This window comes from Panthera tigris, chromosome E3 (assembly GCF_018350195.1).
Source record: "Panthera tigris isolate Pti1 chromosome E3, P.tigris_Pti1_mat1.1, whole genome shotgun sequence".
Taxonomy (NCBI): domain Eukaryota; kingdom Metazoa; phylum Chordata; class Mammalia; order Carnivora; family Felidae; genus Panthera; species Panthera tigris.
In genome coordinates this window covers 3,221,297-3,241,971 of record NC_056675.1, presented here as the reverse complement: position 1 = coordinate 3,241,971, position 20,675 = coordinate 3,221,297, and the positions used below count along the sequence as shown (strand labels likewise).

At 44.8% G+C, this 20,675-nt stretch overlaps 1 protein-coding gene across 1 annotated transcript in view; it reads right to left on the bottom strand.

The window, feature by feature from the left end:
- The window catches only part of SDK1 (sidekick cell adhesion molecule 1), a 530,611-nt gene that overhangs the window by 338,694 nt on the left and 171,242 nt on the right, over positions 1-20,675 (bottom strand). The window contains exon 5 of the mRNA XM_042972313.1: positions 11,765-11,898. Coding sequence (XP_042828247.1) covers positions 11,765-11,898 — 134 coding nt within the window. The remainder of the gene's footprint in view (positions 1-11,764; positions 11,899-20,675) is intronic.

Sequence of the window (20,675 nt, the reverse complement as noted above, 5' to 3'; positions counted from 1 at the left end):
AGGTCATTTTGACAAGGGTGCTTCCCAAAGTCTCAAAGAATAGAAAGGGAGAAGTCTGAAATTGGAAGCACGTTTGTGCTGGAAACCTTCCCACCTGAGGGCAAACATTTGTGTAATTCCAGCCTGTGTGCATTAATATAGCCACAGAGTGACATCCTGATGGGGGAGTATACTGGAGTGTGCTGTGGTCTTTCCAGGAAAGTGAAGGGAGGGCACAGCGTGGGGCCTACCATGCAGGTGGGATACAGCCCCCAAGTCCATTCCCAGTAAGATGAGCAAACACACAGCTAACCGTGCAGAGCCAGCCGAGTGGGTCGCCAGCACGGCTGCTTTTCCAGCTCTGACGCCGACTGTCAAGTCCATGCTGGGGACCCACGTGGGTGAACAGCCGTACTTTCAGGAGTTCCATCAGTGCTTTGGCACTTGTGGGCTTGTGTCTCAATGCTGCTCCCTAGGAATATCACAAAACCATGATGGCCCACAGACTTCGCAGGTGGTCATTCAGGTGTGGAGCTAGGGTGAACCAGGGAATTCTCAGCTCACAGTTTCCTAATCTATGCAACCACTTAAAATAACAGTCTTTGGGCCGTGACCTGAAAAAGCCCCACCCCCCCCCCAATACCCCTGGGCAAATAGCAGGTCACACTGAGAATCAGCAGTTACATGTCTCACAGGCCCTATGACATCTCTACCAAATACAGAGCCATACCAGGCTCTGATGGTAGGAACTGACTTTGTGCCAAGGAGGATATGGCTGGAGATCATAAAAGGGGAGAGGGTATAGGCAGAGTAATTACCCGGAAGAACAAAAACTCACAGGTGGAGACTGTTGCTAAGAACTGGCTAATTAGGACATACAGTGTCTACATCTTAATATCTATTTCTGGTTCCTCTTATTTCTGATACAAATTCCATGGGTTTTCACATCTCAGACGCACATGTTCTTGGAAAAGTGGGGAGTCCAGCTCTCTGGATTCAGTAATGGTTTTTAGAGCAGCTGAGTGACCTTTTACTTTAACAGACGCTTTACCTGATTTTCTTAAAGCTTAATTTAGTATTCACATGCATCCTGTAAAGATCTCCAGCTTTAATCACCCGCTGTAATTGCCTTCTATGAGAGCTGAAAGAACATCATTTACAGTGATCAGCCATAAAACATTATGACTTAGTTGTAAAGGCAGAACTGAACTGTTATCAGAAGGTGGCTGGTTGTCAGGCTGCAAACAGAAAAGCAGCCACCAGATTAAGAACTTTCAACGTGATTTTAAAAATCGAAAATGATCTGCAATATAAATAATGTCAATAAAGAAAACAGAGACCGTCTCTTTGGGAGAAGACAGACTTGGGTGGAAAGTAAGCCACGTAATTAACTGTGCGGCCTTGCACACATTATCTCTTCCCTTTGTTTCCTCGTGTGTTAAATGGGGATGACAGTGACCTCCTAGGGCTTTTTTAAAAATGGGGGATGAAATCATGTAGAATATCTGCATACTGGACCCAGAGCAGACTTCGGTAAATGCTGCTCCTACTGTTGCAATGGACTGCATTTTTGGGTCCCCTCCAAGCTCTTATGCTGACATCCTAACCCCCCAGTGTGGAGGCAGGAGGTGATGACATCAGGATGTGGGGCCTTTGGGGGGTAATTAGGTCATGAGAACGGAGCCCTCATGAAGGAGATTCGTGCCCTCCTAAAGGGACCCTTTCCACCATGTGAGTATATAGTAGGAACTCGGCATCCCAGAAGAAGGTTCTTCCCAGAACCTGACCGGACTGGCAGTCCCCAGCCTCCGGAGTGGAGAGGAGTAAATGTCTGTTGTCCACAAGCCAACCAGTCTGTGGTGTCCTGCTGCAGCGCCCAAGCTAAGACAACGAGTATCACAGGCTTTCATCACACATTAGGCAACATCCTGTCTTCCTATCCTTCGGGGAAAGCCTGAAATGGATGTTAGCACGGGAGGGAATCGGGCCTGCCCTCCACGACACCCTGCAGTCACTGAGGCTGCTTCCTCTCTCCACGTTCCCTCCAAATCAGAAAACCACATATCTCATTTTTCTGAAGCACGATCCACAAAGACATTTTAGCCCAGCAAGTAGGACAATGTGAGTTTGCAAACCTTGGAAACTCTGAATTAAGACAAAATAAACATGTGTTTCTTAATCAGTGACTTCAGAACACTGGGCCCTTTCATAAAAGGCCAGGGGACAACATGAAGGTAAGAGTGGGATTATTTAGTCCAGGAAAGAGTAAAAGCTGCGACACAAGGGAACTAACCACGGTCACCATCTGTATCCAACTACTGAGTAAACACAGTTTTTCACAGAAAACTCTATTTACAGCTAACAACTGGTTCTGTGGCCTCATCTTGGCTGATAACCATTACTTTGTTTAGGATTTCCCCAGACGAGATGGGTAATGGATGTATGTTAGATTTGATAAAAATGATTGTGAGGAAAATTCAATTTTCCATCCCCCTTGCTTGTGCCCTCTAAAAATTGCTTATCTTTTCATATCAATTATAGCGACAGGGAAAGCAGATGAAGTACTTCAATGAATGTGACATCCGAAGTGATCCAGGCTGGGAAGGTACTTACTGCATGAGTAAGTCACAATGTTGAGTCCCTCTCAATACATGACAAGTTTTGAAATGTTCTGTTTAATTATTAAGAACCTGCAATGAAAGGATGTCAAATTCTCAGTCACCTGAATGCAAGCATGCGGCTGCTTGTTGGCTAAGGTTAAGAAATTAGATCCCAGGGTCAAGGGTAAAATTATTAGGGTTACATCCAGCTGCAGCCTTAGAAGCGCCAGTCAGAAGACTCCTGTGTCGAGATGTCTGGACAAAAGAATTTAAATTGATGTATTTCACAAGGGGACAGGAGGAGGGGTAGTTGTGAAAAACATTCAAGGTGGGCTTTGGGGGAGATTTAAGGTCTGATTACGAAGTCACTACTAGGTGACAGTCTGTGCCCTTGGATAATCATCCTATCCTGGAAGAAGCAAGTGAATGCCGACCCTCTGTCTACTGAATGCACCAGCTGGAGCAGCTGTGCTCCACCCCGCCGGCTGTGGCTTGCTCTGGGGGCAGAGTCCGCCAAGGCCGGTCACCAGCAATGGCTGGGAAGATGAGGATGGCCGTGCGCGTCACCAGAGCAGACCACGTCCTGTTCTACGCCCACATAGTGTCTACTGCATCCTGGGTGACAAGTGACAACACACCCTGCTGTTACGAATGCTCCGTCACCGAGTGCTGACTATCTCCTCTCCCACCACACACTTCGGCACACCTGTGCTCACACTCTCACTCACGGCCACCCAAGTGTACCCCTGGCAGCTGCAAAAGGGTGCCAGCCTCCGAGCTGCATGTGCATGAACAGTACACGGAGACTGAATGTTTATGGGGAGTGGTTCTGAGCTCAAAACAGAGCTTCCTTTTGAAAACAAAACCAAGCTCCTCTGAGGTTTGAGTGTGGAGAAGCTCTTAACGGAATGTCCAGTTCAACGGGAAGGCTGCTTCCTGAGCTCTCTATGCCTTCTCCTCTGGCCTGGACACGGGATGGCCACCAAAGCACACCCAGGGTGCAAAATACATGCTGTTCCTTTTTAAAAGGAAAATCTAGGGTGTTGGGGGCTCAGAGAAACTTTGTATTGAGTCCCTAATCCCCTAGTCGCTATTCTTGTGATTTTGGTCGATGACCCCAACCTTTTTTGGGGCCTTGGAGCCCTCAGCTCGGTAATGGTGTTGATCACGGACTCACAGGCTGTTGTGGGATTCAACAGGGAAAATGTCCGTGAAACACCTACCTGCAGCTCAAGGCTCATCAGGGCCCTGCTTCTGCCTCTCCCTTGGGGAATCACTTAACAGCACACTTATTTATAAATTAGCATCAGAGCTGCATATAGCTCGGAACAGTTTCTGCTCCTACATCACCTAGAAGAATTTTGCCAAACTGGGTTGTTCTACAGCTAACGTTAACATCTAACGCTTTTTTTTTTTTTTTCCCAACGTTTTTTATTTATTTTTGGGACAGAGAGAGACAGAGCATGAACGGGGGAGGGGCAGAGAGAGAGGGAGACACAGAGTCGGAAACAGGCTCCAGGCTCCGAGCCATCAGCCCAGAGCCTGATGCGGGGCTCGAACTCACGGACCGCGAGATCGTGACCTGGCTGAAGTCAGACGCTTAACCGACTGCGCCACCCAGGCGCCCCAACATCTAACGCTTTTTAACACACATTTGAAGGACTACAGAGAAGGGAATTTCACATGTATTTTAATTTTGGATATGTTAGTGTATTTTAATAAAGTAGAAGTCTGTGGCCTCTTTTATATGTATCCGAAGGAATCTAGGCATTTGATAGAGCAGGTCTAAGGATTTGATGCACGTTATCACCCATTTGAAAAAAAGACATCAACAAGCTTTAATTTTTAGTAGCCAGAAATCTGACCTCATTCCTTTTTCATCTTGAACCTGTACTTTCATTCTATACCTCCCACAGAATTTTATCCTAATTTATTACATTTAACGATTCCAAGTATTTTATTGATCACCCTATCATAGCCTCTGACAAAATATGCATATAAATTAAAATTTCCCAGCAACCATATGGCTCTGGGGTTAAAAAAAAAAAAGTTCTCTTGGATTGCGTTACTGTTACAATTGTTATTTGTACTCAATTAATCAAAAGTATAACCGATTTTGATGAATATTATACATAAAAAAAAATCACTGAAAATGCCTCTCTCCCAGAAATGGATAGCCGTGTACCCTGATTCAAATCCTACTTCTTTTCCGTATATATAACTCCTGTGAAACTATGCTCATAGAAAAGCAGATGACGGTGGAAGGAATTTTGTTACCTGGTTTTCTCTCAGTTCTTTCAGCCCCTTCTGAACTCCACATGGTCATTTATTAGTTGGGATAGATCGTTTTTTGTTCCAGTAGCAAATAAAGCGTGGAATCACAGTGCTTGGCACACAGAGGTGCGTTCCCCGCTCCCTAAGGCGTCATTCCACTGGGGGCTCTCTCGGGATGTACTTCCAGTATCTGGACAGCTTCCAGCCTGGGCTCCACCATCTCCAAAAGTGGCCTGGCCACAGGGAAGGGAGAGCGTGAAGGTCACTTGCTGCCTCTTAAATCCCTGGCCTGGAAGCGATGTGCTTCATTCCACTCACATTTCATTGACTAGTGTTAGGCGAATCGCCCCCAAACCACAAAGAGGCCAGAAATGTCTTCCTGTCCTACAAGCAGAGGCTGCACTGATATCAGCAATCTTCAAAAATTATTTGTCATAAAAAGTCAACTGACACTGCGTTTTGGTCCTGCCTCATTTTGCAGACAGCAAGACACCGAAGCACCTAATTTATACAATGACTTATTAGAGTCCTTCACTTTCTCAATCCCAATACTGACATTTAGGATTACCCCTTTGTTTGGCACCTGGACACTCACACCCTCACTTAATGCCTGTGTTAAAGAATCGGGATGAGTGTGATTTGTGCCCAGTAAGAGAGGCAACCGCGGAAGGAAGAGAGCTCCCTGAAACTCAGGCATGCTCAGGCAGATCTGGCTTCAGGAAGAATATATGAAAGCACCTGGAAATAGATTCCGCAAAGATTATGCGTGCCTGCTTACCCCTTGGAAATGTGTGTGTGTGCCCTGAGAGGTCCGCATAGGCTGCTTTGGGAGACTAAGGATACTTGGTTACCCTGAATACATTGAAAAGTCGAGGGCAAGTTACAATTTATGGTTTAAACTGACTCTCTCAGACTTGCCAATGGTGAGATTAGGCTGCAATCAGCCATAAAGGGGAAAGAAAGGCAGCATGGGAAGAGAAGACGGACGAGAGCAGGTAGGTAATGGAAATAACCCAGTTTTGTCTCATCCGCCAGGCCTCACTGGTCTTTTTTGTTGTTGTTGTTGTTTGTTTTGTTTTGTTTTAAACTAAGTCTGGTTGAGAATCACCAGTTGAACTTGATTCTAAGCCTGTCACTAACCCATATAAACATATGCCTGGGGTTGAGAAACAAAACAGAACTAGCTTTTTTTTTTTTTTTTTTTTTTTTTTAAGTAAGGGCTTGAACACAGGGCTTGAACTCACGACCCTGAGATCACAACCTGAGCTGGAATCAAGAGTTGGATGCTCAATTGACTGAGCCACCCAGGCGCCCCTAATCTATGTTTTTAAAGCAAAGCCATAAGAAGAAAACTAACCTTTGATAATGCCAGGTGTGTTGGTGGGATGGCCCCACAGCATACACTGTAATTAATGCACATTCTCTCAAGGGGAGAACCAAAAATGTGCATTTTCAAGGAGGTAGACAGGATGCCCTCATGTATCTGTCTGCTCTCAGAACTTGCCAATGGGCTGTGGTTTCACCTTCGCCCAGATAGACGTATTTGTGTCCAGTGGACCCTGGAACAACATGGGGGTTGGGTTGCTGACACCCCGCACAGTTGACAATCTGTGTTTAACTTTGACTCCCCCAAACTTAACTCCTAACAGCCTACTGTTGCCAATAACATAACACTCGATTAACATAAAATTTTGTAGGTTTTATGTATTACATGCTATATTCTTGTAATAAAATAAGCTAGAGAAAAAACATCATTAAGAAAATCATAAGGAAGAGAAAATACATTTACAGAGCCATACTGTGTTTATCGGGAAAAAAACGTGCATGTAAGTGGACCCATGCAGTTCAAACTCGTGTTCTTCAAGGACCAGCTATATTTGGTTTTAACTAAACTAACTGTCACAGAATAGATAACCAGACACAAGCGTTCCTGGCAAGAGGCACAGATTGGAGTCACTCCACAGGCAGCACAGAAGAGGACGACGAACAGCGGCTCTGCATCGGCAATGATACTGGATACATAGTCCTCCTTAAACAGAGGTTGCAAGAATTTGTCCAAAAAACTAAACAGCAGGAAGACGACGTAAAATATGGATTTCCACTCAAGAAGTGTCTATTGTGCCATGAGACATGAACTAAAGATGGAATGAATCTAAAAATTAATGAAGGGGAACCTCACTGAAGTCGGCTCGGGGGCTAGAACAGGAGGCTGGAGTGACATCACTCGATGTCTCTCACAGGAAGAAATGTCTATTACAGACCCAAGAGAAGAACAATCAACAGGAAAGAAACCTCAACTACAGGGCCCGGCAGGCCAAGACAATGCAATGCGTGCCCTAAACAAAATCAACCACCCTGCAACTCAGCCAACCAGGGACCGTCACCACCATGAATCCTTGTTTTTCCCCAATGGATGTTTGTTCAATCCCCGCCCCCGCCACATACAACTTCCTCCTTCTTCTCCATAAAACAACGTTCCTCTCCTTTGTTTCTTGGATTTGCCTATGGTCCTTTGTTTCTTGGATTTGCCTATGGTTTTGCCATGGTTTGCTTGTCCTGAATTGCAGTGTTCTGTTATTCCTGAATAAACTCACTTCTACTGGTAAAATAACTACTTATTTTTAAGATTAATAAGATGTTCAAGATTAGCAAGACACTAAAGATACCACTTATCTCTTTTGTATCTCTTATGCTTATAATCTATAAACAACTGAGTGTGCATATGTTAGGGCGAAGGCTCAAGACTTATTTCCTGATGGAGTGCCTACAAACAGGCTTTAGAGACCACAGCCTACACTCAGTTCTGCTCACGCCCAGCCCCAGGATCCCCAGGCCAGAGCACGTCTCATTACACACCCCACTTAGAAGGTTCAATCCGTCCTAAATGATTAACTCATCACTCTACCATAAAGCACACGACACTTGCTATATGTGTTTCTCAAAGTTCTGGCAGTAAAGGTCCATACAATATGTAAAGCTGTAGCATGATTCTAAATTGATCATTTGTGGGAGGGCCACAGTCTCTAGACAGGTTTCCAGTAATATTTCAAACTGCTACTATTGCTTTGGGATTCCAACCCACGTCAGAGTACACTTGACAGGCTCATGCCTTGCCCCCTCTCTCCCTGAAATTTTAAGGCACAAAGAAAACAAGAGAGAATCTTATCTGGGCACACAAAAGTCAGGTTTTACCGGGCAGTTCTCTCAGACGACTGTTTGACTGTTCCTGGACATTATTCTCAGGAATCCGGTCTCAACTACTAAGTGTATATGAGGTCTGCAGTCAAATTAGCATTATAGAGGACAAAAGAATGTTAAGTGGTCTTCAGAATGAAAAGCAACGGTTTGTCAGCCCGAAGGAGGATCAGCTAAAATGATATGCTAGCTAAGGACTTTGTTTGAAGAGCAGGCATTGAAATGAAAGACGTGAAAACACAGGAAGGAGGCAGGCGGCCGTGTCTCTCTCCCCCTAAGCCTCCTCCCCAGCAGAGACTCTCATTACGCCTGGCCTCCTGCGCATCGGGTCAGAAGTGATGATGTGTCGAGGTGTGCAGGCGGCCGTCACACAATGATGGATTGATCATCGTGCGGAATTCCTCTCATCTCCTGACTCTACCCTTTTCTCTGATTTTAAGGAGAAGCTCTTATTCACATATTCATTCAGTTCGGAAGATCTGATCCACAAAAGTTAACTCAATGTAAAATCTTCAAAGCAAAAACCAAAAGCAGATCGACAGGTTTATAAAAGCTTGCCTGGGTCTGACCTCAGAATAGAAACGTCTACTCTCGGGTGAGTTCAGCCCATTCTTTTTCTGGCGTGCACCTGAACCGCGGGAGCCGGCGATGAAAAATTCATGCAGGGCGCTTCAACGGTCCCACCTATGTCCTTGACATCTGCTGGCTTCACGTCACATCACAACTTCAAAGCAAATCCACCCCTGAGATGGCAGCAAGCTTTCACGGGGGAGGAGAACGGAGAGTTCAGAGATGGCCTCTCCTTCAGGACAGGAGGTATCTGTGCAGCACATGCTGCAATTTATCTTCTTGGCCAGACAAAAGGGGGAGAAACGTGAAGAGATGAGAACGCCAGCCACTAACCATGCACCAACAGCAGGCGGCACCAGTATGGGACTGCATTTCCCCTCTAATTGTCATGCTTTTGTAAACATTTACTTATTTCTATTGAAATCCTCTTTATCTTTTGTTTCCCATACACTTCCAGTGTAGGTAAAGCGTTTGGCAACCGAAACGGTGGTGAGGTTTTGAACTCTCAAGTCCACAGTTGTTGGGGAAGATACATCATTCTCCCTGGGGGCTGGGTGTTAGGGCATCGCTCATTTAGATGTTTGGAGGCAAGGCCGGCCCCCCTGTGCTCTCCCACCTGACACTGGGCTGTCCTGCAGGAGGAACAGCTTATTCTTACGATAGGACACGAGAGGTGGGGCCGCCGGGCACTCTCCAATTTCAAATCAGTTACAGTACAAGGCACCAGGAACTTAATCTCCAGTTACCCCTACCAACCTCAGTAGGGGTATTCACTACAGAAACATTCTTTATTTTACTCCCCTGATGTCGAAGAAAAATTTATCTTCGTTAAATGATAATTGGCTGTAGCATCTTTGGATTCTTCAGAAATGCTGGCTGGCAAGTTTTGAAAAAAAATTTCATCAATCTTGTTTGGTGTTTTTACAAAGCCTCCATCAGAAAAAAAAAAAAAAAAAAAAAAAAGAAACAAAAGATGTGTAAGTGTGCTGAGGACACCTCATCCCCAAGCAGCCTCCCCCGGTGCTGCAGGGAGTCCTGAACTATAGGTTCTGCCACTGTTCCGGAAGGAAGCAACATGTAAACACACAGTTCTGGGGTTTCTGCAGATTTATCAATTTCCTGATCTTTAGAGGTTTCAAAATAGGATTTTTAGTGAGAAGCGCATAATTGAGTGCCATTTAACTTTCAGCTAAATCCAATATGTCAACAGAATGTTATCCTAAGAATCAAAATAAGGCCGGTTCCTCAACCTTCTCATTCTTCACATTTTACTTGGACCCAATAAAAAGCAAAGACTATATAAGGAAACAGTAGGCAGCTTTTCTCCTGAGATTTAAAACAAGTCCGTCCGTATCACCAACCTCTTTATAACCCACCTTCTACACATTTTACCTGGTGCCAATGAAAAGATAAAAATACACAAGGAGCAAAATGCAAGGCAGTTAATTATAATATTTATGAGCTACTCCCAATACACTTCTGGGTTGGAGTAGAAACTGGAATTACTGAAAAAGCATTTACATATCCCAATTACCTAACGCTACGGTATCCATTAATATGGCAACTTGCAAAATCACTGTATTAGTTTTGTTTCCTACTGGCCTTTCTACAATAGGCAATGCAGAACACCATGGGTTCAGACTATTTCATAACTCTCTGATGTTAGCATTACATTAACCAGAACATTTGTGGAATTTTTTTCTCTCTTCCAACGGACTGAGGCCAATTTCCTTGTTTCTGACCTAGAGTTTTACCAGTTTGACCAATTATTATCCTGGTAGGTATATCACAATTGAGTGATAAATCTATTTTCTAAATAGAAGAAATGGCTGTAATTGTAAAACTTGGAAATCACTAAAGCAATCAATCTATTTAATAATGTGATTTCCATCTGTTGTTATCGATACTGAAAAAAATTCTTGAGAAGTCATATTTATTTCCACTCTGGTCCTTTAAATATCAGTACCTCCTGGCCTATATTTTGTGAACACCACACCTAGTCGATGCACATAACTCTCCAAAGCCTTAAAAAGGCCATGGGGACAGCCCAGTCTGTGCCCAGTCTATAATCTGGAGATCAGGTTTCAATTCCCAGGAACGAAGGGGCTGATGGCAGGATGATGGCCACTTGGGGGCACTTACCAGGAACGTGAGGGGACGTAGAAGCCGACCAGGTAACCCCGGGGTCTCCTACCCCATGTTTGCCACAGACATTCCCGCGGCCAGCCCTACTTGGCTTCGTGCAATCGTATCCCTTGGGGAGCACAAGCAGCAAACGCTATGATCCCAACGCATGAATGAAAGGAAACTTTTCAAACCCGAGGGGGAAGCCACTGCTCAGAGACGTTTCTCAAAAAGGTGACGTCTGCTACCATACAGACAAAATCACTTACTTCACTCTTGTCTGATGTGATCACGGAATTCTGAAGTCTACAACTATTTCCCACCTGTATTTTCTCAACACAAAATCACCTCATTTCATCCCATGAAGCTTCATGCTGCAAACGCCTGGCGACGGGCCCCGTGAGACGCACGCTTTAATCTTTTAGGTCAGAGTTTTTGCTTCTGGTCATTTTCCCCTTCTCCAGCAATCAACTCTGGGAGAATTCCTAGAGACCCCTTCAAAGGCCAAATGTTTAAACTAAGTTTCCTCAGACTAACATTTCTGTAAATAAACTGCAGGTGTAACGGTAATTGTGCGTGTTCTCTTCACAATTCCGTTAAATCAGGTAGAAAAAATGGTCAGCTCATTATGATTAAGAAACACTGCTAATTTGAACACAATATTTATGTTTTCTCAAGGATTTTATTATTAAATTAACATAACCTGTGCCTAATCTAGTCTCAAATGAGGTTCATTGATGGAATTCCTTATAAACCAAGATTTGTTGTTAAAAACAATACGCGTTAAAAACGATTTTTGAAACCCCCAAAACGAATAAGATCTCGCAGTGGGCATCACCTGTTGTGTTCACGTTTTACGCGTACAGCTTCAAAGAAAGCAACTATTGACAGTGGATCAATATTGAACCATGGCCACCATCCTAGAGACAGAAGATTGATTGCAAAGGGCCCCGTGAGACATGTATTAATTAAATCAAGACTTTATTGCTTTCAGAATTATCATGTGGTGTCTCAAAACTCACCTGCTACGCTCAGGTGAACGAGCGGGCTGGTCTTGCTGTCTCCGTTGCGTTCGTTGACGGCCTGCGCGTAGTAAACCCTGGCATCACCCGATGTCGCTGCAAGGATCACCAGTTGATTTTCCAGTGTGATGGCTCTGTGTCAGACAAGAGACAGCGTCAGAGCCACTCCACAGCGCTTCTTGTTCGTAAGGCAAATTAGTTTATCAGGCCAACGAGAGAGGCGTGGCCAGGGCTTTAAAAAGATCTCGAAGGACAAAAACACACAGGCCGAGCTGAGGCACATGGCGGTGGCTGAGCCTCCTCTGGCCTCGTCCACACTCCTGTAGGGAGGCTTTGAGCCCTCTGCTTCCCTACTGACCCTCAGTTTTGAGGCACTCACCTATCCAGGGTTAGTTAAAAACTCAGAGCTTCCCCTGGGAACTTGTAACAAGTTCAAGAAATCCCAGAAGGGCTGGTCTTTTTCTTTCAGGCAGGGCCGTGAGATCATACCATGGCCACAAACTATAAATACACTCTCAGATGGAAGGCGGAACCGGCCAAAACCTAGACCGGGGGGCAAATGAATTTGCTGCGGTTTTCTCCGCCTCCCAAGGAACCTCATTAGAGTTTCTGTACCTCTATTTCTCAACTGGCGGGTAGAAGAAAAGTCGCCAGTGGGCATGGTGCTGGCCCTTTCAACTGGATTCTCTCATAACTGCTGATGCCAGGCCTGCTCGTCCTTCACCCCAGCCATCTCCCCGCCCCGCCCATTTCACAGTCTGACCCCTCCTCACGGAGACTTCCCGTAGAGCCCAATTCTGCTGCAGGAAAGAACCTGGGAGACACATTTGACCAGCCACCCTCTCTTCAGAAATGAGAAAACTGAGGAACAGGGAGGTTAACTTATTCGTTCAAGGTAACCTAGCAAGGTAACAATACCAGAGGGAGAACACGATCTTCCCACGTATGAACAGATGCTCTGCCAACCAGATCACACCCAGACTCATCAGGTTATTCAAAAGAAGAGGACGAAGAACAACAAAGACACAACTTCCGTAAATCCAAGCAGCTTTTAATTAAAATAAGCTGTCCTGGTATCCTCTGCTCTTGCTAGCATTTGTAGATTTTGCTACAAAACACAAAATACAAAGGGAGGCCTCCCACTGAGAGTAAGACACCTTCTGAGCACCAAAGGGCTCTTAGTTCCCAATGCTGGGAGCACCTTGGGACCTGAAGTGAATCCCACGGCTGCACACAAGTTGTCATTCTACAAGAAATACGTTTATTTGTTCATTTTATTTTATTTTGATTAATTAATCCATTTATTTTAGAGAGACACAGAGAGGGCAAGCGAGCAAGCACGCAAACAGGGGCAAGAGGCAGAGGAGGCCCTACGCTCAACGTGAAGCTCAACGTGGGGCTCGATCCCACGACCCTGGGATCATGACCTGAGCCCAAATCAAGAGTCGGACGCTCAACCACCTGAGCCACCCAGGCGCCCCTATTTGTTCATTTTAATCCTAGGCAGTCGTAGCCCTTCCAAATCCAGATCAGGTCTCCATTCCGGTAACAGAAAAAACACAGAAACTGGGTGATCTGTCACGGGGAATTTTACTATAACAATAATTTTTTCCTTCCTGCTACCTTCTGGAAAGCTTTTTCAAAAACTCTCAACTTTTATACATTAAACAAGATTATCTTGAGAAGTTAACTGCTTATTCAGGGTTCCCATACGATATATCGCAGCTTGAGGTCTCTAAGACTAACTCACCTCTTTCTCACAAAAATTTCCCTATTAACAAGTTTTCAATTTTTATTCCCATAAAAATACCTCAAAGAAGCTTTACTATAATTATTTATGACTCCTTTATAGATTCCTTTATAGAACCACAGAAATTGTTCCATTTTATTTTAGTGCACGTCACACCAGCACCTAAAATTAAACATGAATATTTATTACACCTGAAGTTACACCTTAATAGTATAACTTTAAAAACTGAGTGTGTCATAACTTTTTTCCTTAACATCTGATTTTTGCCATAGTAATTTCAAATATGCCTATGATTTCTCAGAATTATTCTGCAAAAATGCCTATTAATTCTCCATATTATTTATGACATTGTCTCAAGGCTATTAAAAATAAAAAAGTACATAAAGAACAAAAATATTAAAGTTTACATCTATGATAATTTGTATCTTTAAGCCCATTTTTTCTTCTAGTTTTTAATTTCTAGACCATTTTAAGTCAAAACTTATGAGGAAAAATTTGTCTATGCCAAAAAAGACACCGCAAAAATGCCAAAGCTTTGGAGAACATTAGATTAATGAGGACTTTATTCTTTCTTCCTCTCCAACTCTTTCTGAACAGAGCATGTCTAATGAAGAAACTGATTTTTTTAATGAAAATTAAACTATCTAAAGACAGTTATCTTAATTTCAGATAATTCAGATAATTGTTATAATGGTGGCGAAAAGAGAAAATTATAAAAAAATTTTTTTAAATGTTTATTTTTGAGAGAGAGACAGTGTGAGTGGGGGAGCGGCAAAAGAGACACAGGGACACGGAATCCGAAGCAGGCTCCAGGCTCCGAGCTGTCAGCACAGAGCCCGACGCGGGGCCCAAACCCATGAACCGTGAGATCATGACCTGAGCCGAAGTCAGACGCTTAAACGACTGAGCCACCCAGGCGCCTCTGAAAAGAGCAATTCTTAAGGACAGTGGAGCAGGTAGCACATGTTCATTCTTCTTCCCCAACAGACCTTGATTCTGCTGAGCCCACACCTTGTGTGGGGCACCACACATGCAGGCAAATCGGCCCATTCGCAGCACCAGGCGTGTCTCTTGGTCATCGGAGGCCAGTACGGGTACCGGTGCCACGCTCAAGACCGTCAGGGGCTGGTCCGGGACCCGAGTTGCCCAGCGGCTGAAGGAGGCGGAGCTTGCTTGGCGGGGAGCTCTCGCCCCTCCTGGAGGCCAGGAGGAAATGTGCTGTCCTGAGCTGCAGGCAGCCACCCTTGCAATGCAGAGGAAAGGCGGTGCGTAGATAAGAGCAGGAGGAGGGACAGAACTTTGAGAGTCAGAGCAAATTGGTCAACAACCAGAAGGCAATGATGAGGAAGTATGCTAAGTGATCCTTCAACAGGACTCTCACATGTGTCCGTAAAATATTCTGGGAAAACGTCTGGTTACTGAGGTGGGGGTTGACTTCCACCATTGATTCCAACTTCTCCAGCATTTTACACTAGCAAAGTGGTTTGCAGAATTGACCCCAACTAGTCTAAGCCGATCATCGTAATCCGACCCCTCTTGCCAGTGACTGACAAAGGAGACCGGGCTTGAACCAGGTGGCTTTGGCATGTATGTGGTGACTGTCCCTGCTCTGGGGCAGCTGCCTCTAGGCCCCTCTCACCAGATAGAAGGACAGGGTTTCCAGGGCTGGGCACCAGGGCTTTTCTCTCGCCACTAGATGCGAGCAAGGAAGCGTGTTGTCCGGATGTTCACAGCGGCAATGGGGTGACCACGAAGAGAGCCACCTTAGTGTGACGCTTATGACGTCGGCAGCAGGAGAGAGAAAAAAGAAAGAACTGGGGTCTTGCACCTTGCCCGCTGCCCCAGTCAATGAACCACATCCCGCAGCCCATCCCGTCTCTGGGCTTGCTATTTCGGGGAATGAGGTACTTCGTTCATGTCTGAACTTGTGTAAGTTAGGGTTTCTGTTACCAGAAGTCACATGAATCCAGAGACAGCATATACAGTAGCGTCCCTTTAGAGTTCAAAAAGAGAAGAAGGCATTCTCAGTGCACAAAATGTTAATAGTTCCTGTTGAGTGGTACGATTATAACTTATTTTCTTTCGATTTCTGTGTTTTAAAATATTTTTCCAATTTTTCCAGGATAAATCACTTTTGTTACAGAAGAACAGCTTTCAAAATGAACGCGAGGGCATGCACTGAATACTTTGCCCATAATACGGACTACGTGGCTTTTTTATCACATAATTCCGAAGTACTAATTTAAAACTTACATTGACTCTGCAGGAAAATTATAGTATTAAGCCAGAGAGATTCTTCCTTTATTTTAACTTTATTAAAATAAACATATGTATGGTTTTACATAAAACTATTTCCTTAGTCTTCCCCATTTTAATTCTACATTTCAAAATGAAATCTTGTAATTCTAATTCTTTGGGATAGTGATAAAGATAGGAATACACTAACTTAAAAACGTAATCCAGTATGGGTAAAATGCACCACAGCTTGGGAAACCAGAGTGTCAGACTCATGAAGGACAAGTTAAAGGGTCACCTGCTACTGACTATAAGCACAGGGAGTTTTCAGAGAGAAACCTATCAGCTGTCCTTCGTCGTGGGGCTGCCCTAAGGAGGAGATGCTGTGATTCACAAGAGAGCTCATTTTAAAGGGAACGTTCCAAGTGCCTTTGACTCTGCACTTGATTCTCCCAATACTTTCTTGAGGCAGTAAGCAAAATAAGAATTCTCTATTTCGGGAAAGTTAAAACCTCAGAGAGTTCCTTGGGGTCTCTGACCGCCAGCACTGATCAGAATCCCCTGTGAGGGAAAAACGCCCCTGGGCGCCTAGACCCAAGGGCTTATGCATGTGATGTGTGGGGTGGGGGTGGGGAGCCAACCAGGGGGCACAGCTACAAGTGAGTTTCCTGCCACACCTGCCAACGTCCGAGGACGTCACATTCTGGACGCCATAAAGAACACCTGCTTTCCAACCTGTGGCACAGATACATTAATTACAGAAGTGCCCTTGGCGGTGGAAGAAAACAGCCCAGCATGCACCTCACCTTGGAGCTGCAGGAATGGAAGGGCAGATGTTCGCACGGACTGCCACGGGAAGAGACGTAAGTAACTGTGTCCACTGTTCAGTCAGCCTGGAGTCCCCAGGCCTAACTCGGAGTGGAGGAGATACGAAGCTGAACCAAGTGCACACTGCCCATATCCCAAGGAGCTCAGATTCAGTGTTCCTTTTTAAAATTTAACTTAATTAAAAAATGTTTATGTAGTTTTGAGAGAGAGCAAGCAGGGGAGGGGTGGAGAGAGAGAGGGAGACAGAGAATCCCAAGCAGGCTCTGCACTGTCAGCACAGAGCTGGATGCGGGGCTTGAACTCACGAACCACGAGGTCGTGACCTGAGCCGAAATTAGGACTCAGACGCTTACTGGACTGAGCCCCCTAGATTCAGTGTTTTTACAAACTACAGGAAGTAATAGGAAACACTTTATTAACTTTCCCCTAAGAGTGGCTGTGGGCCCAAAGTGGCAGTCCCGGGGCACATCCAAAAAAATCTCCATGATGTGCCTCAAAACTTTCAATGCAACCCATCCTTGGGCTTTCAAAAAAAGATAAACGGTCTTCGATTATCAGTAAGTTTTTTGATCCTTGACACCGTTCACACAAACTGGATGGTAATACATACATTGATTTATACATTATGATAAAAATTCAGTGAAGGGTTCAGTAAAATAAGAACTGTGCCCATAAAACATAAAAGTATAACTTGGGTTTGTGGTTTTACTATCACAAATGGTAAGGCAGCATTTGATTAAGTTTGTATTGATATTCAAGTACATTTTTTTAAAAACTTTAGAGCACAAGAAAATGAAGGACATTATTTTTAGGTCCTTAAAAACACAAACATCTAAAATGTTCTCCATGTTAATTAAACAATTAAGTTTTGAATGGAAAGGTTTAAGGCTTATTGTTCTGAGTATAGCCTGCATCTCAAGCCTTACAGCCTCACAGCTACTCCAAGGCAGACAACTTCAAAATTAATGTACTCCCATTACTGGTAGAGTTATAAGAACTAAGATTGCTTTCGAGTAGTTTTGGCAATAATGAGTCTCTGGATATTCAATAAACGTTAAGGCACCGGAACGTCATGTGTATTTAGCCACAAAGTAAACACGTGCTGCTGACCGTTTGCGGTGGGTGCAGGAAGAACATTTTGAAAGCAAGTGAAGAATGTGGGAGGCCTGTTTCTTAGAATTTCAAACCAACAGAAAGGACGAGGTGAGCTGAGAAGACAAGAATACTCAGGATAGATGGCGGGAAACACTGGGTACTTGGGATGGCAATTCAGCACCATTGTACTGGGAACACAGCCCCCAAGGAGAAAGGCAGCCATCAAATGTGAGAGGGGTGGCTGTCCGGTAACACACACACTGTCCTTCTGTGGTAGGAGAAAGACCACGAGAGATGGAAGAAAGAGACAGGGAGGGGTTGGGCCAACTTTCCACCAGCTTAGTTACCACTGTGGTCCACGCCTTGCCAAACATTTCAATTTAGTCCACAGAGGGACTCTTTTCTATAGCATGTATAGGTAGTTTCATAAGGGCAAGTATATGGGGAAATAGAGGTAAATTTATAGAGGTAAAGTCTTCAACGTAATTCTTCTATTCTATATGAAGTGTCCACTCTTAATTACAGATACAAGTGGGAGTACATTACGGGATAGGATGTCTGAGATGATTACCACCTTAGAACTGTTTGGATGTGAGGTATATTCAACACTCACATGTTCTGCCTTATGCACACTTGTCCCCCAGTATTTAAGCACAGAGCCTGACTGAAAGGATGTAATCAACATATACATGTTGAATGAATAACAAGAAGAAAACATACAGGTATTCATTTTTCTCTCTTCATGCTTAAGCTTTCAACTCCATCTTGGTGCCAGAACCCAGGCCAGGAAAGAGATAATCCAATCACCCCATGAGTCCGTATGGAGTGACTGCTGTGTGAACGACACTGTCCAAGGAAGGTAACCAGGGAATATGGTCCCTGAACACAAGGAGGGAAGAAGAAAATGGCAGCCGTATGAAGTCCCCAGTGCGTACTGTATAGAATGTTAAAGGGGGAGGAGCCAAAGAGTCAGCCAAGCCACCAGAAAACGTGGAGATCTAACATCTATCTTCCTGGTGACAGCTCCTTAAGAAGTAAAATGCAGATGTCACATTAGAAAGACAGGCCAGGCCCTCTAGCCCAAAACATATGTAACACCTCAGGAACAGGGGGGCTGCCCCTGGAGGTGACATGGAAGGAAGGACCGGTTTCCTACCCACGTGTCTGGCCTTCGACCCAAAGCTCTGGCCCAGGGCTCCTGTGAGACAGCAATTGTCCCAAAGGACAATGCGTCCGAATTTCTCTCAACCCGTGGGCCTGGCCTGCGGCTTTGCAGACTGCTTGCCAGCAGCACGAGCACGGGGTGAGCATCCCGGTCAGTAGGCCCAGCCGTGGCAGAGAAACTTCCGGGTGCCATAAAGAGAAGCGGAGAGGACACCCTCCTGGGCACAATGTCTGTCTCTGAATGAGAGCAGAAAGGACACCAGAGCTCAGAGCTTCTTCACCTTCTCCAAGAGCAGCTCCTGGCGGCCCGAGATTAAACACGGCCTGCCTTCAAGGTAAAATCTCCAACGGTCTCCAGAGAAGACACCCCCTCTGTCCGCCAGTACGAGATCACGGCAGATGATAGGCAGGAACTCCATGGATAAACCCAGGCTGGAGTAATCACAATACTCTGTGTACATGCAGAAAGGTCCTCAAAATGACCAGGCAAGTGTGGCCCATGTGGATGGACAGGCCCAGAATCAGGTCTGGCTCTGATTTGTTCCCTCAGGCTCACTACTTGGTTTTTCCATCTGTGCAACAGGAGTGACCATACTCCCATCAAAAGGACCTTCGTGAAGTACCAGTCAGGCAACGACATGAATGAGCCTGACACGGCATCCTCACTCGGTGTTTGCTGAACCTGAATCTGGCTCCTCGGTCTATCAGGTGCGGTGTGTAGGTAGTAAAATACTAAATGCAGTCAAATGTCCTCCTTCCAGGGTGAAATATCAAATACCTGGTAGCATTCTGGTTAACAGACTGCGATACAAACACGGCCGAGTCGCTGAATTACCAGATTCACGTCATAAAATGATGCAGAGCTGCTACTACCTAAAGCCATCCGCGCAGGAGCTGGACCAACGCGGCAGCAGGCGGGCCTAGGAAACCTCATTTCCAGGCTTTTCCATCCATCAACTGCCCCAGCAGCAACACCCACTGTACAAGACCTTAATGCCAGAAAATTCCTGGCCTCCTCTCGACACATGTTGACATGTCGTAAACAGAATCGATCCTCCTCCTCTTGGAAAGATGCCGCGTATCAGCAGAGACGGAAGAGAGAGGGAAAAATTACAGGGCAACTTGATACAATTCCTGGAGGGTGTATTTCATCAGGGGTTTTTGCCCAGGAGAAATACATCTATTTACAGCAGCTCTTCTTAAATTTTCTAGCTGCGTTGATTTATTTACTTATTTATTTTTTTAGTTCATTCATTTCATTTTACTTTTTATTCTTACTTCTAGCTACTTTAAAAAAGCATTTTAGTGAATTTATACTTGATCCAGGGCCTTTTGTTATTTTAACTAATTGTTCCAGCTCTAGGCACAAGGAAGTGACCAGGAGCAATTTCTGGTGTGGTTATATGCAAAAGAGAGGAGTTGGATGAGGAGAGGAAGCACTCTTTAGAGTGCTGAAGTTTAGGCATAAACATTGCCAGGCACACTTCTCCCCTCCCCCCACTAAAACAAACAACCAAAAAATTAAAACAAGAAAAAAAAAAAAAAAACAAGAACATGTAGTCTTGAGGTCCCCAAAGAGGAGAACTTACCCAGACATAAAATCTACTCAAACCAGAAACCATCAACAAGGATTCCAGAAAGATGGCTAAAACCCAGGCAGGCACCGGGGGAAGTCTCCCCAGAGGGGGGTCTCCTGAGATCCTCCACATCAGTGGACAAGTCTGAAATGAGTTCACTTTAGTTTTTTCAAATGTTTATTTTTGAGAGAGAGAGAGAGAGAGAGAGGGCAGGGGAGGGGCAGAGAGGGGGGAGACACAGAATCTGAAGCAGGGTCCAGGC